The 15,614-nt window shown below is 40.2% G+C and overlaps 1 protein-coding gene across 10 annotated transcripts in view; it reads right to left on the reverse strand.

The window, feature by feature from the left end:
- Nucleotides 1-15,614, reverse strand: part of mast4 (microtubule associated serine/threonine kinase family member 4) — a 275,054-nt gene that overhangs the window by 201,922 nt on the left and 57,518 nt on the right. For 4 of the 10 annotated variants that reach the window (XM_062972366.1, XM_062972368.1, XM_062972371.1 and 1 more), the window contains exon 1: nt 11,412-11,751. The exons of 4 other annotated variants lie outside the window; for them this stretch is intronic. Coding sequence is in view for 2 of the 6 variants with exons in the window: in XM_062972368.1 (XP_062828438.1) it covers nt 11,412-11,462 (51 nt within the window). In the remaining 4 variants the exon portion in view is untranslated. Of the gene's footprint in view, nt 1-11,411; nt 11,752-15,614 lie in introns of those variants that run through there. 2 more of the 10 variants (XM_062972370.1, XM_062972372.1) reach the window with 2 other exon arrangements.

Raw genomic sequence — 15,614 nt, forward strand, 5'->3', positions numbered from 1 at the left:
ATAAACACTAAGATAATATTATAAATCATTAAAAAATTATGATTTACAGTGGAGTGGTCTCAGTCGGATGCCAGAGAAGGAGCACAAACGGTAGCAGGAAGAGAAGGAGGTGGTGCCATGTTTCCCTGCCTCTTTCTTCCCTTCCTTCCTTCCTTCCTTCCTTCCTTCCTTCCTTCCTTCCTTCCTTCCTTCCTTCCTTCCTTCCTCTTTCTACTTCCTTCCTAAGGAGAAGGCTAGTGTCCTTGCTTCACGGATTTTCACGGTGGTCTTGGAATGTAACCCCCACAATAAGTGAGGGAACACTGTACTTCTTTGCACATTCTCAAATGCTATCTTTTGTCAACAATGCCCTTCAGCACTTTACATTGAACAAACAAAACATCTCTGTACAAAAGAATAAATGGACATAAAATTAGACATTAAGAATAGAAATTCACAAAAAATGCAGAACACTTCATTCTACCTGGACCTTCCATCTCAAAACACCAGTTCTTGATTTTTTTAAAAAAAAATCTTTAAAGGAAGATTCACAAGAGAAATAGCAGAATTGGGATATATCCACAAACTACAAGCCATCCATAGTGGGTTAAACAGAAACAATGGTTTCTTGGCACACTACATATATAATACTAGGTAACCTCATGAGGGCTTTTTGCTCTTTTTATTACAACTCCTTTCTAGAGTTAGGATCATACTGTTGAGCAGGACTGAAATATCAGGCCTACAGAATTTTCCTAGGTAGAACACAAAGCCAGGAGGAACCCTGATGCTTCTCCTATTGAGTTGGAAGGGTCCCTCAGTGAAGCACAGAGATTTACTTACTAGAAGTATCAGTCAGCCTCAGTCCTCCTCTTTGCAGATTAACAATTTATTAGAATTCTGGCTGGCTTCTGCTCCGGAGGGACAAATCTCTCCCCTATCCTGTTTGGGGCTGTCTGATGTGAGAATTCTGGGAAATGTAGTTTAGGGCAGGGCCTTTTGAATTCTCTGGCATAGGACTCCTTGCCTTCCCAAACTACATTTCCCAGAGTTCTGTGCTTTCTTCCCCAGAGAACACTGCTCTCTGCTTTCCCTCTCCTAATGGTGAGAGGCCATTAATTTACAGATGAATGACAGCCTTTTTGGTTTTGCTTCACTTGCTTGCCATGAAAATGTAAAGCTGACTTTGAGAGGGAGCCTTTCCAAAAGGGTTGGGTAAGTCTTGATTCTTAGGTTTTAGGTGCAGGCCACGCCCACTTGTCAGAAATCACTTCAGAAGTACAGATTTTATTAATTTTAATAATAATAATAATAATAATAATAATAATAACAACAACAACTTTATTTTTATACCCCGCCCCATCTCCCCGAAGGGACGCGGGGTGGCTTACATGGGGCCAGGCCCGATAAAACAAACAAATAACAGTAACAAAGCAATAAAACAATTATCCCAGTAAAAAAACATCAACATCAATAAAAACAATCATTAAAATCAACACGCAGGATACAGTGTTAAAACCAGGAGACTAATTCATAGATCCCAGGCGAAATGCAGAGTGTTACAAAATGGGAAAAGGAAATCTCAAGTTGAATGGACAATAAAGTGTGGTATAAAATGGCAAGACAACAACAATGGGACTATTATGGAATGGACAGATAGATCAATCCAGCAACAACTAAACATCAAAGGCCTTTTGAAAGAGCCAGGTTTTTAAGCTCCTACGGAAGGAGAGGAGGGTAGGGGCCTGCCTGATCTCTCTAGGTAGAGAGTTCCAAAGCCGGGGGGCCACGACGGAGAAGGCCCTCTCTCTCGTCCCCACCAACCGCGACTGTGAGGGTGGTGGGAGAGAGAGAAGGGCCTCCCCCAACGAGCGAAGAGAACGTGTGGGTTCATAGAGGGAGATGCGGTCTCTAAGGTAGGTGGGTCCCAAACCGTTTAGGGCTTTGTAGGTGATAACCTGCACCTTGAATTGGGCCCGGAAAGTAAATGGCAGCCAGTGAAGCTCCTTAAACAGAGGCGTTGAACGCGCCCTGTAATTTGCTCCGGTTAGAAGCCTGGCTGCCGAACGCTGTACTAGTTGTAATTTCTGGGCCGTCTTCAAAGGCAGCCCCACGTAGAGCACATTGAAATAGTCCAGTCTAGAGGTAACTAAGGCATGGACCACCATGGTCAGATCAGACTTCTCGAGGTACGGTCGCAGCTGACGCACAAGTTTTAGTTGTGCAAAGGCCCTCCCAGCCACGGCCGACACCTGAGCCTCAAGTGTCAGCCCCGAATCCAGGAGGACCCCCAAGCTACGGACCTGCGCCTTCAGGGGGAGTGCGACCCCGTCAAGCACAGGTTGCCACCCAATACCCCGATCAGACGTACGACTGACCTGGAGGACCTGTCTTGTCGGGATTAAGTCTCAGTTTGTTCACCCTCATCCAGCCCAACACAGCGGCCAGACGCTGGTCCAGAATCCGAGGGGCTTCCTTGGATTTAGGTGGAAAAGAGTAGTAGAGTTGGGTGTTATCCGCGTAGAGATGGCACCGTACTCCAAAACTCCGGATGACCTCTCCCAGCAGTTTCATGTAGATGTTAAAAAGCATGGGGGACAAAATAGAACCTTGCGGGACCCCACAGGTCAATGGCCAGGGGTCCGAGCAGGTGTCCCCCAGCTTCACCAACTGGGAACGACCCTCCAGAAAGGACTGGAGCCACTGGAGTGCAGTACCCCCAAGGCCCATCCCAGAGAGCCGCCCCAGAAGGATACCATGGTCGATGGTATCGAAAGCCGCTGAGATGTCCAAGAGAACCAGCAGGGTCACACTCCCCCTGTCCAGCTCCCTGCGGAGGTCATCCACCAAGGCGACCAAAGCTGTCTCGGTACTGAACCCAGGCCTGAAGCCAGACTGTGATTGGTCCAGAAAATCCGTATCTTCCAAGAATCCCTGGAGCTGAGAGGCAACCACCCGCTCCAAGACCTTGCCCAAGAATGGTAGGTTAGAGATTGGCCTGTAGTTACAAGGATTGGTCGGATCTAATGAGGCCTTCTTCAAAATAGGCCTTACCACGGCTTGTTTTAGGCTGGATGGAAATTTGCCCTGCCCCAAAGAGGCATTAATTATTTTAATCTGACTTTAGAAATTTTAGAAACTTTTGACCACCCTAGAAATAACATCATCCTCACCTTGGAAATGAGAGATCTAACTCAACACAGGGAAACAGGTGTATGTTAGAATGTTGAAATGAAATCATGTAAAACTACAGTAGAGTCTCACTTATCCAGCATAAACAGGCCGGCAGAACATTGGATAAGCAAAAATGTTGGATAATAAGGAGGGATTAAGGAAAAGCCTATTAAACATCAAATTATGTTATGATTTTATAAATTAAGCATCAAAACATCAAGCTTTTCAACAAATGGATAGAAAAAGCAGTTAGGGACACGATAATGTTATGCAATAATTACTGTATTTATGCATTTAGCACCAAAATTTTGCAATTTATTGAAAAATTGACTACAAAAACATTGACTACTAAGGCAAACTGTGTTGGATAATACAGAACCTTGGATAAGCAGAGCTTGGATAAGCGAGACTCTACTGTACCACTGATAAAAAGTTACAGAAAAAAATTAAACAGATGTTCTAGCCACTCAATTTGACTAGTTGTTAAGGAACCTGATAATTTTCTCCCAATTTACATATTTCTGATTTATCTACTATTGTGTTGCCCAAACAAGAACTCTGAAATTCAAAATCAGACAATTCATTATCCCTATTCTCCAAACCTTGGGAAAGCTCTGGCAGGTTTCTCTTTAGAACAGTGATTTCCAAAATTTGGGCCTCCAGGTGTTTTGGACTTCAGCTCCCACACTCCCTAACAGCTGGTAAGCTGGCTGGGATTTCTGGGAGTTGAAGTCCAAAACACCTAGAGGTCCAAAGGTTGGGAACCACTTCTTTAGAAGAATATCTCACATTCCAGCTGGCTTAGGATTCTTGGAGATGCAATTCAAACCGCTAACCTTTCCAAGACCTATACCCTGGTATTAGTAAAGTAGCAAAGCTAAGATAGGACATTGTGTATTTTCTCATAAAACCATACAAACAACACCATTTAGTAAATTACGATCATTTATAGCTATGAAGGCTTCAAACAGTGTGTATTTCAAACAGAATTTCAAAACATACACAGTGACTCATAATAATTGTATATTTTAGTTTACAAGCACTCAATTTAGCTTGTTTGTAGGGAGCTACAAAGTGTGCTAATGCACAGATAATGACAACAGAGATCATACCTGGGTCACGAATGTCCTCTGTGTGATATCTTTCTGTTCCCAAAGTCTAGGAAAATAATAAAACCAGCACTGCATCACAAACTTTCTTAAAACTGACAATAGATTTAAAATTCCTGCCACAGGAAATACTTTTATTGCTTTCCTGTTTGGTTGCTAAAAGTTTCAAAATGGTATCTTAAAAATTGTATCTTAAAGTGATAAAAATGGGACTAGTGTGAGACCTTCAACAACTGTCATAGGCATTATAGGTCAATGTATACTGAATGCACTAGGATGAAGATGACTGGTGTAACCAAAATTCACCAATGTGTACCTTTCAAATACAAATGCACTAAAATATACTCTTCTGTCACCAGTAAGAAAAATTAATCAAATAATCAAACAATGATGTTTATGTTTCAGCTGATGAAAGCCATAATTCCCATCATCATGGAAAACAGTTAGAGCATTTCAACTTCCATTCCTGTACAGTGTGACAAATTTGCTCATTTCACAGTGAACACTCTCCACAACTCTGAGAAAGGCAAAGTCCTTCTGAACAAAACTTGCCAATAATATCCTGTGATTGATGCACCTGAGGGTTATCACAAGTCATAAACAATGATGAAGAAGATTTCTCAGACAGCCTCCAATATAGCTCACAATCTCAGGTTTAACAAAACAGTTGATAAGTTATTAGATTCCTTCTTTCTAGGTAGGATCATAGCTAATATACCAGCCTCAGCGGGTGGTCCCGTGTTCCATGGAAATTACCTTAGCGTCTGAATAAAACTAGATCTGAAAATACCCCCAAGCTATGAATCAGACCCTCTAAGGCAGAGTTTCTCAACCTGTTGGGACTCCTGGTGGGGTCACAAGGGGGTGTCAAAGGGGTCGCCAAAGACCATTCGAAAACACATATTTCTAATGGTCTTAGGAACCCCTTTGGCAGAGAAGGCTGAATATCTTTGCCTATTTTTCTCTTCCCTTTTGGAAACAGACAGCAAATTGTAGGTGAATCATAAATCCCAGCAATTACAACTCCCAAATGTCAAGATCTATTTTCCCCAAACTCCACCAGTGTTCACATTTGGGCATATTGAGTATTGTGCCAAGTTTGGTCCAGATTCATCATTGAGTCCACAGTGCTCTCTGGATGTAGGCGAACTAAAACTCAAAAACTCAAGGTCAATGCCCACCAAACCCTTCCAGTATTTTGTGCTGGTCATGGGAGTTCTGTGTGCCAAATTTGGTTCAATGCTATCATTGGTAGAGTTCAGAATGCTCTTTGATTGTAGATTAACTACAACTCCCAAAGACAAAATCAATTCTCCCCCCCCCCTCCTCCCAACCCCACCAGTATTCAGATTTGGGCGTATCGGGTATTTGCGCCAAATTTCATCCAGTGAATGAAAACACATCCTGCATATCAGATATTTACATTATGATTCCTAACAGTAGCAAAATTACAGTTATGTAGTAGCAACGAAAATAATTTTATGGTTGGGGTTACCACAACATGAGGAACTGTATTAAGGGGTTGCGACATTAGTAAGGTTGTAAACCACTGCTCTAAGGAGTACAATATCATTCAGAAAAGGCTGTGCATTTCTTTCCAAATCAAACAATCACCCACTGTAGTACACTTTCACTGAACTTCAATTTGTTTGCATGTATTACTGACTTCATATATCATTATACACCTTCATAGGCTTACCTAAATCAGAAGAAGAACTAGGGCTGGGTGTAATCAGCATATTCCCTTTCACTTAGAAGAAAGGAAGGCACATACAGAGAAATGTATGAATAAACTAAGGACTACTTCATTAACTATTCAAGCCTATCTGTATTAAGACTGCAGGGTGTTGTGTGTATGCTATAGCAGATCTATATCTAAGCACTCTTTAACGGGGATGAGCAATTTAGTTTGCCCACAGAAAGCCTATTCCAAGGAATAGATACTGGTTTTTCCCTCAAACTCTGATCCCTAAAAGGGAAAACTAGTCTTGTTCACTCTCAAAGCCTGTTCCCTTCTTCACCCTGACCAGAGAGGGCTCTGGAGAACCTCCTTTTATCAAGGTGCCTCTTTCCTCTATTAGCCTGCTAGGAAATGATAAAAAGGGTAGGAAGAGAAGAAGATGTGGATTATACAAGCACTCATTCTGACTCTTCCCTTCCTGTGTTGTAATGATTTTTCTGTGCACGGGATCTTCCAAGGACAGCGCAGAGAGTCAACAAATGCAAAAAAAAAAAAAAAGACACACACACACACAAACTAAAAAAAAGAAGTATCCAGAAGTTCACTTCTAGAAGTTTTTAAAATGTATTAAAGAAGCAACACTGGAGCCCATTTCAATGTGATACTGCTGGGCCTGGAGGCTTCTAGGAAGAGAAATTCACTCTTTTTTCTGCTATAAAAGGGGACTCTATGGAACCTATAGAACTGGAACACTTCAAAAAACTTCCTCATTATTTTTTTAAACATTGTAGGAAAAACGTATGTGCAAGCTATAAGATCATTTATAAGATATACAAATAAATATAATAACATGTAATAACACAAAAAGCAGCAAATAAAGTATAACAGAAGGGTAAAATAATTTTCATTGAAATGAAAACCTGGTTAAATAAACACATTTTCAAAATTCAAAATATGGAGGGAGCAAAACAGATCTAAGAAAGATATATCATAGAATCATAGAATCATAGAATAGTAGAGTTGGAAGAGACCTCATGGGACATCCAGTCCAACCCCCTGCTAAGAAGCAGGAAATCGCATTCAAAGCACCCCCGACAGATGGCCATCCAGCCTCTGCTTAAAAGCCTCCAAAGAAGGAGCCTCCACCACGGCCCGGGGGAGAGAGTTCCACTGTCTAACAGCTCTCACAGTGAGGAAGTTCTTCCTCATATGCCAGAACTCAATCTAAATGGCCCTGTCTCACATCTAGCCAGAGTTACTTCAGAAGGCAACAAGATATGGAACAAGTTTCTGTATAGACATTGTATTTGAAAATGTTGTTTTTATTTGCATTCATAAGGCATGCTGATGTGTTAGGTTAGGTTATCAGTTCACGTTGTCCCTGAACTGGCAGGTTCCTTCTTTCTAGGTCCTCAATGATTTAGGGGTTTCTGAATCTGAACAGCAGGTTAAAATGGCAATTCTGCTTTAAAATCAGCAAATTATATTGAGCCTTCACAATTTCTACCACATTTTATTCTATTTCAAACCTTCTGGACAACCTTAATAGGAACATATTATAACTGTTAGATTATAAGACATATATACACAAATGGCAATAGCCAGATCATTTGAAGTGTTTGAACTCCTCACCAGACAGTATTTTTTTCCAAGAAGAGTTCTCTCTAGAAGAATTTTTATACAATTTTATACAACAGCCTTGTCAAGAAAAACAAATAGACAAGACACAGTGAGAATGAAGAGAGAAAACAGAGATCTGTAGTTGTATAAACTCTCGGGTTTGTATCTAGTTATGATGGCAGCTACTATAGATATATCTGAAACTACTGAAATACAAAAACGGATCAGCTGTGTAAAGTTTTCTCACTAAACACAGCTTAATTAACTTACAGAAACCACAAAATGGAATCTCAGTATCACATTCCAAAATAAAATAACCCACACAGAAATTGGAATTCAACAATACTTACATATGCCGTAAGTACATATTTCAGAATTCTATGTAAAAGTACTTTTTTATCTGATTATCACAAATTAGAAACTAACAGAATAGTTTAAGCAGAAACCATACAACTTTAGGTTTCAATAGAACTGTTTGTCCTAAGCAATTATGGATCTACCATATTTACTTGAATTGAATGCCCACCTTTTGGGGCTAAATGACCTTGCTAAAATTGGGGTGTGCATTAGATTTGTGTCATACAGTAATCTTAGTGCTGAGCTAAAGCAAAAAGGAAAGCTACTTAAGGAGCTCCTCTTTGAGGAACATTATTTCTTATTTAATAGCCATGGCTCAATGCTATGGGATCCTGAGATCTGTAGTCTTGTGAAGCATCAGTATTCTTTGGCAGAAAAGGCTCAAGACCTTGTAAAATTACAGCCTTCATGATTCCATAGCATATAACCAAGGCAATTAAAGTGAATTAATTATACAGAAAACATGCACCCAAGGTTTTCTTTTCCATCACTGGAAGGTTTCGTGTTCTAACACAATTGTTTATAACAAAGAAATTCTAAGTAGACAGCAACTCTAATGAGCATATTTTTGACCAAATTACAAAGAGCACACTTTTTGCCACTGCGCATTACATTCAGCAGCAAATACTTTTTCAGGGTTTTGAAAACTGAGGTGCGCATTAGATTTGATGATCAGACTCAAGTTATAGACCTCAGAACCATTAATCACATGGGACAGTTTCTCTGAACTATGCACCAGGAAAATGATTTTTCTTTGCAGTCAACAAAGCTATAGCTCTTATAACATGTGTGCTTCAACACAACAGCCTGTGTTCACCTGCCCTTCTGGTGAGCAGATTCAGAACACTTGTGTGGCAGAGTCTACAAAGATGACTCTTACAGTTCCAAGGCATAGCTGTATCTGGACTGTTTCACATGCAACTACTAAGTCATTAAAATACAAAGAAGGAACTGTTAATAAATACAAAGCAATAATCATAAGCCACATCCAGATTCATAATATTGTATTTTGGGGGAAAGTGGAAGGGGTTTAGAAGACCACATGTACTTTGACTTATTTTTACATTGCTAGCCCATTTCACAAACAACAGTATACTGCTTTAAAGGGAATAGGCTAATAAAAACTCTAACCATAGTTAAGGAGTAAGAGGTTCATAGATTAGGTTTTTGTCTGTTAGTTTTGTTTTGTGAATGTGTGTTTTAATTTTGTGTTTACATTCTATTTTTTTAGTGAGTACTTAATTCTAGTGCTGGTTGTACTAGACTAAATGTAGACATGTAGTTTTCAAAAATAATTTTAAAGCTTGTTGAAGGCTTTCATGGCTGGAATCACTGGGTTGCTGTGAATTTTCCAGGTGAATTTCCAGACCTCACAACCTCTGAGGATGCCTGCCATAGATATAGGCAAAACGTCAGGAGAGAATGCTTCTGGAACATGACCATACAGCCCAGAAAACTCACAGCAACCCAATTTTAAAGCTTATTTGTATATTATATTACTCTTGTGTAAACATATTTTTGTTTTATTTAATTAACATTAAAAATATTAAATGTGCTCTTTTAGGAGACAAGCCAAAACTGAAAGGTTTTTCATCTGCAAACCAAGGCTAAAAGGAAACCAAAGCAACATGACATCACTGTGGTTGCAAGTACTGTATGGCAGCCACAACCCTACAGAGCTCCAAAGTAGCTGAAAAATGAATGATGTGGCATTCTAGCTCCTGAATATACCCAGCCCTGTTTTATAGATTTCAAGCCACTCACATTACTGAGAGTAATAATATTGCACTGGAACAAACACCAATATGCAGTACTGTAGGCAGAAAAAAATTATAAAGTTGTCTGGGGAAAAACAGAACATTGAGGGAAATATAGCATCAAGACAGCTGGTTGGGGGTTGTCCACAAATGAGCCATATGCTTCAGCACTACTTTTTAAAAAACTCTTCTGTAAATGAACATCTATTCAAACAAGAAGGATCTCTGAATTAGTCCATATCGTGGGACAGCCTCAATTCCTGTCCCCTTGCATAGTAAGAGGAAGGCCTGAAAAACCTAATTTAGCAGATATAAAAAATATTTGCTGACAATATAATGCAACAAGAAAACAATACTAATCTATTTCAGACCTATTGGGATAGTATTCCCTTCCTTTCCTGAAGTACATAGAAAATAACTAGAATGTGTTGGCGTATACTGTAACAGTGAAGTATATTTTACGAATAAAAATAAAAACAGTCTACTTCTTTTCAAATCATGTTTTCAAGAAATCTATTACTACTTCCAAAACAGTAGGATTAAAATAAACCCACTTAGCACACATGAATTCAAAGTCAGACCATGAGCTACTCTTGTGACCAATAGCTCGAATGAAAACAAAGGAAAACATATTGTTTTTTAAAGGTCTCCACACTCCAAAAGGCCAATGTATCAAATGCCTCAGATGGCTTAAAATTTTTTTAGATGATTTTGCATCTGAAAATTGCCATACTTCATACCATATTTGCTATACTTCATACCATGCAAGCATACTTCAGTAAGAACTTGCATCTGTAAGTTGCAAAGTTTAAAAAACTTCAGGCAGACTATAAATGGAAAGAGGATACAGTATAATATGAAACCTCTTTGTCTTACAATGAAACAATATGGGTTTAAAGGAAACACTAGCAAGGAAGACTATGGCGAAAATTACCTAAGGAATACAATATTTTTCAGAAACTAAAGTTGAATGTAGTACTATATTCACCTTCAGTTGTAAAAACTATTGTTTACATCAGAATGGTTTATATAAATACAGAGTTGGGTATTCAGTTCACTAACTTAGCAGAACTACTAATTTAAAAAGAAAAATCTTGGTGATATTCACAAGTCCATACAACAAAAGGCACAACATGCCTGAACATGTACCTTAAAATAGAATGCTTGTTGCAATTTTTCCTAAGTTATTTCTTCAAAAATACATTTAAATACTCCCATAGTTTTGCTAGCAATCTCAGGAAATTGGATCCCACTCTAGACTAACTTGTTCACATTTTAACAGAAAACATTGGACACCTAATATATAAAATGAATCACACTTTACCAAGTACTTTATTCTTAAAATAAATATTACTGCAAACTTCATAAACTTGCCAGGAAAAAACTGCAGGGACTTAAGTTTTCATTTAATACTGAGAACCACCATTGTCAGCATATCCTGAAATTCTTTTTGAAAATGATTTTATGAAATCAATCAATGTATTACTAGTATACTTGGCTAAATATTGCACTTCAAGATGCCTAGTGTCAGCCTATTTTTGTTTTCTTAAGAGATTCTTATTTCTCTGACAGGGAATCCTCTGCTGAGCCATTTATCATGATATACTTCAGAGAAAACAATCCACCCTCTAAAATTGTCCCTACATTTTTGCACAGTACATGAATGCAAGCTAAACTTTTACAACAATAATCCTTCATTTGAAAAGAACACAACTCATGAACTGTGTATCTTACCTGAAGCCCTCGCCTCCTCAGAATGCTGGACTCATCCATTGCTTCCCTCATTCCTCTGATAACAATATAACCATGCCGTACAACCTCAGACTTCAGCACACTTATTCAGATCCTAGCAGCTGCTGAACACTTACATCACGGTTTATCTGATTGGAGTGAAAGAGTCAGCTGACTTTAGTCAGTTATTCACTCAGCAACTTCTGAGATCATGCATGCCTGCCGTACTCTGTTACAAAGCAGCAAGTGGCTCCAGTCACCTAGCACATTTTTCTAGGCTGGAGTTGATATTTCAGGGAGGAAATCCTGCGAGAGCACTCTAATGCTCAGAAACAATAACCCCAGCATCCTGTGCTAACAGCAAACAGCTCTAAGCACGGACATCAGGTCAAGCCTTTGAGAGGAAGCTGTAAGGTCAAAGTGTCTGAATTAATCAGCAGTGACACCTAAAGTGAAGGCAAAAGCCGAGAGTAATTGTGAAAAACTGAAGCATAGCTGGTCACTGAAGCAACACAACAAGGTCTGGTTCTCATCGTTTCGATGACATCAAAGAAAAGAAAATACAGAACACGAGAGCTGCACAGACAGACTTCTAGCCACCACTGGCACCTATTCTAAGAATCTTAATGATTTCTTACCTTCTTAAGTATTTATTCCCTATAAATACTGAAGTATTTAAAATGTTAACATTCAAAATATTATAGTAATATTTTATAAAATTCAGTTATTAGTTATACAGTTAACCTATGCTTGGGAGATGAACTACCAGACAGAAAAAGTATTTCCCTCATCATGCATAATTTCACACTCTATTTCCACTTGTTTACTCTCATCATTTTCATTTGTCTCCAGTTCAAGGTAGCAAAGAGATGAATATTTTTATTGCCTGCCGATTGCCACAGCAAGAGTGTGACATAGCAACATCTGATAAGAATTTTTTATGCATCCAAATGTCTGTATTTCAATAGACAACACAACAGGGACTAAATGTCAAAGAAGAGAAATGGAAACCAACTTGCCCCCTAATCACAACCACATCGTTTTGAGTTCATGATTTCTATACAAATGAATTTCAAAAAGGAAAGGGAAGTCTATTTGATTTGCCTTATCAGTACAGCTGAGGTTAACCCAATTATTGATTTTTTTGAAGCTGTCATCAGGCTATTAGGCTTGATATCAATTGATTACACTGTGTCATTAAAATTGCTTAGGGATTTAAGAATCTATCCACCAAGTAAATCAATTGCATTTTATGCTTCAGAAATGGGCTCTGCCTCTCCCTCCAAGAATTACAGAACAAATTCTAGTGCACAGAAATTTAAATCGCCACTAAGAGAAAATCCCTTAAAATATACTAACAAGGTGTCATAAATCACAGTTATGATTTCAAGAATCACTTCACATACTACTTTTCTTATACAAGTACTAAAGTCCTCAGGGGTGAGGGACCATGAGCCTTTATCAGACATAGGGTGAAACACAAAGCATTATCCAATAAGGCATCCCCCTTTCTCCTCTCTTCTACATTTCCTTGCACGTGGTCAGAATCTATAGGCGATCACTCGTGGCAGAGTATGATTGTCTTCCAAGGGTTGAGTCTTGGCATTAGGGCTAATAAGTGACTGTAGAGATCTATTCTGGATCTGCATGGTCTTTCACAATAAGGACATAGATTTCCAGGTGGAATGTGGTCACAGCAAGGGTTTGCTTGATGTGTCTTCCTCTTGGCATGCTTCTCCCTTTCGCCCTTTATCCATGCCTCTTCAAAATCCGTAACACTGTTGGTAACAGCTGACCTCCAGTTAGAACATTTGAAGGTAGTTTCCCAGTTCTCAACGTTCAGTCCACATTTTTTAAGGTTAGGTTTAAGCCCATCTTTAAATCTCTTTTGCTGTCCTCTGACATTCCGTTTTCTGTTCTTGAGAGTGAAATAACTGCTTTGAGAGATGGTTATCAGGCATTTGGACAAAGTGGCCAGTCCAGTGAAGTTGATAGCAAAGGATTGTCGCTTTAATGCTGGTGGTCTTTGCTTCTTCCAGAACACTGACATTTGTCTCCCTGTCCCATCTTCCCAAGAGATTTGCAAAATTTTTCAAGGGCAACACTGATGGAATCATTCCAGAAATTGAGAGTGACGTTTGTAGATGATCCATGTTTCACCAGCGTACAACTGAGTTGGAAAGACAATAGCTTTATAAACAAACATTTTGATATCCTATGAATATCCCACTCCTTGAACACTTCATGGATTGTTTGAAAAAATGTTGCACTCGCAGAGTTCAAATGGTGTTGCATTTTGGCATGCTCATGGGTGGGCAAAGTTCCCAGGGGTGGGGAAACCATGAGCCTTTATCAGGTATAGGATGAAGTACAGAGTCAAATCCAATAAGGCACCCCTTTTCTCCTCTCTCCTACATTCCCTTGCATGCAGTCAAAATATTTTCTATATGGTTACTAGGCTTGCTCAAATAATTCGATTTCCCCGTTACCCGTTATTAATTCGTTATTTTCGTTTCTTTTGAAGCAATATACGGCCTTGATTGTCCACACGTCTGGATATCGTGGTTTCGAATCGCGAGAGGCCGTTTTTTCTTATTTCGTCGTTTTTTTCGTTAGGAAAAAAAAGCTTTTGCAAATCACCCAAACTCCCACCATTCAGGCCCTTTCCTTTTGCCCCTCAGCAAAAGGGGCGTCACGGGCTCAGCCAATGGGAGGGGGCGAGGGGGAAGGAGGCCGAGGAGGAGGAGGAAGACGGAGGGGGGAAATGGCCGCCGCCGCCGCCTCGCCTCAGCTCAGGCCTGGTGTCTCTCTGTGAGGCGGGAAGGCGGCGGATGGAGCCAGGAATGGAGAGACCGAGAGAGACAGAGACACGCAGAGATGGAGGCTGGCGCGGGGCCCGGCGGTGAGGAGGAAGAGGCCCGGGATGCGAGGGGGTGTGGGCCAGGCCCGTCCTCGGCTGCTCCCAGGGAGGGAGGGAGGACTACGACTCCCAGGGGCCCAGATTCGCACCCTCCCTCCCCCCAATACAGGTCTCCATACCACGCTACATGAACTTGAATGGATACTGTGGTTGTGTTGTCGAAAGCTTTCATGGCCGGGATGTGCCAGAAGCATTCTCTCCTGACGTTTCACCCACATCTGTGGCAGACATACTCAGAGGTTTTGACGTCTGTGCGAAGCTAGGCAAGTGGGGTTTATATATCTGTGGAAGGTCCAGGGTGGGAGAAAGAACTCTTGTCTGTGGGAGGCAAGTGTGAATGTTGCAATTGGTCACCTTGATTAGCATTGAATAGCCTTGCAGCTTCAAAGCCTGGCTGCTTCCTACCTGGGGGAATCCTTTGTTGGGAGGTATTAGCTGGCCCTGATTGTTTCCTAACTGGAATTCCCATTTTCTGGGTGTTGTTCTTTTACTGTCCTGATTTTAGCTTTTCTGTAGCTAAAAATGCATATAAAATTGATTCTATAGGGAGGATAAATGATTGGATTTCAACTCCTACAGCTTGGCTTTCTCTGCCAATAATGGTACCATACCAAACTAAACCTCCCAAGATTCTGTAGCAGTGAGCCATCTTGGATATTGTAAGGGATTTTTTATTATTATTATTGTTGTTGTTGTTGTTGTTATTATTAGACCTTGCTCCCAGGAAGGTGCCTTCGCTGTGGCTCCCAACTTATCTATCTATCTACCTTTCCACATATTCTCCACATTGTGTGTATGTGTATGTATATTATATACATGAGCCCCGATGGCGAAGTGTGTTAAAGCACTGAGCTGCTGAACTTGCAGACCGAAAGGTCCCAGGTTCAAATCCCGGGAGCAGAGTGAGTGCCCGCTGTTAGCTCCAGCTTCTGCCAACCTAGCAGCTTGAAAACATGCCAATGTGAGTGTATGTGGCAATGTGAGTTACCTTCCTCTGGCGGGAAGGTAATGGCACTCCATGTAGTCATGCCGGCCACATGACCTTGGAGGTGTCTATGGACAACACTGGCTCTTGGGCTTAGAAATGGAGATGAGCACCAACCCCCAGAGTCAGACATGACTGAACTTAACGTCAAGGGATACCTTTACCTTTACCTATACATACACACACACACACACATATGCAGGGACTATATATATATACACAGTATATATCACACACACACCAATTTAACAAAGTTTCAGCCACAAAAACAAAGTTTCTGAAGTAGAACAATGACTTTCAC

This window comes from Anolis carolinensis, chromosome 2, assembly GCF_035594765.1.
Source record: "Anolis carolinensis isolate JA03-04 chromosome 2, rAnoCar3.1.pri, whole genome shotgun sequence".
Lineage (NCBI taxonomy): Eukaryota > Metazoa > Chordata > Lepidosauria > Squamata > Dactyloidae > Anolis > Anolis carolinensis.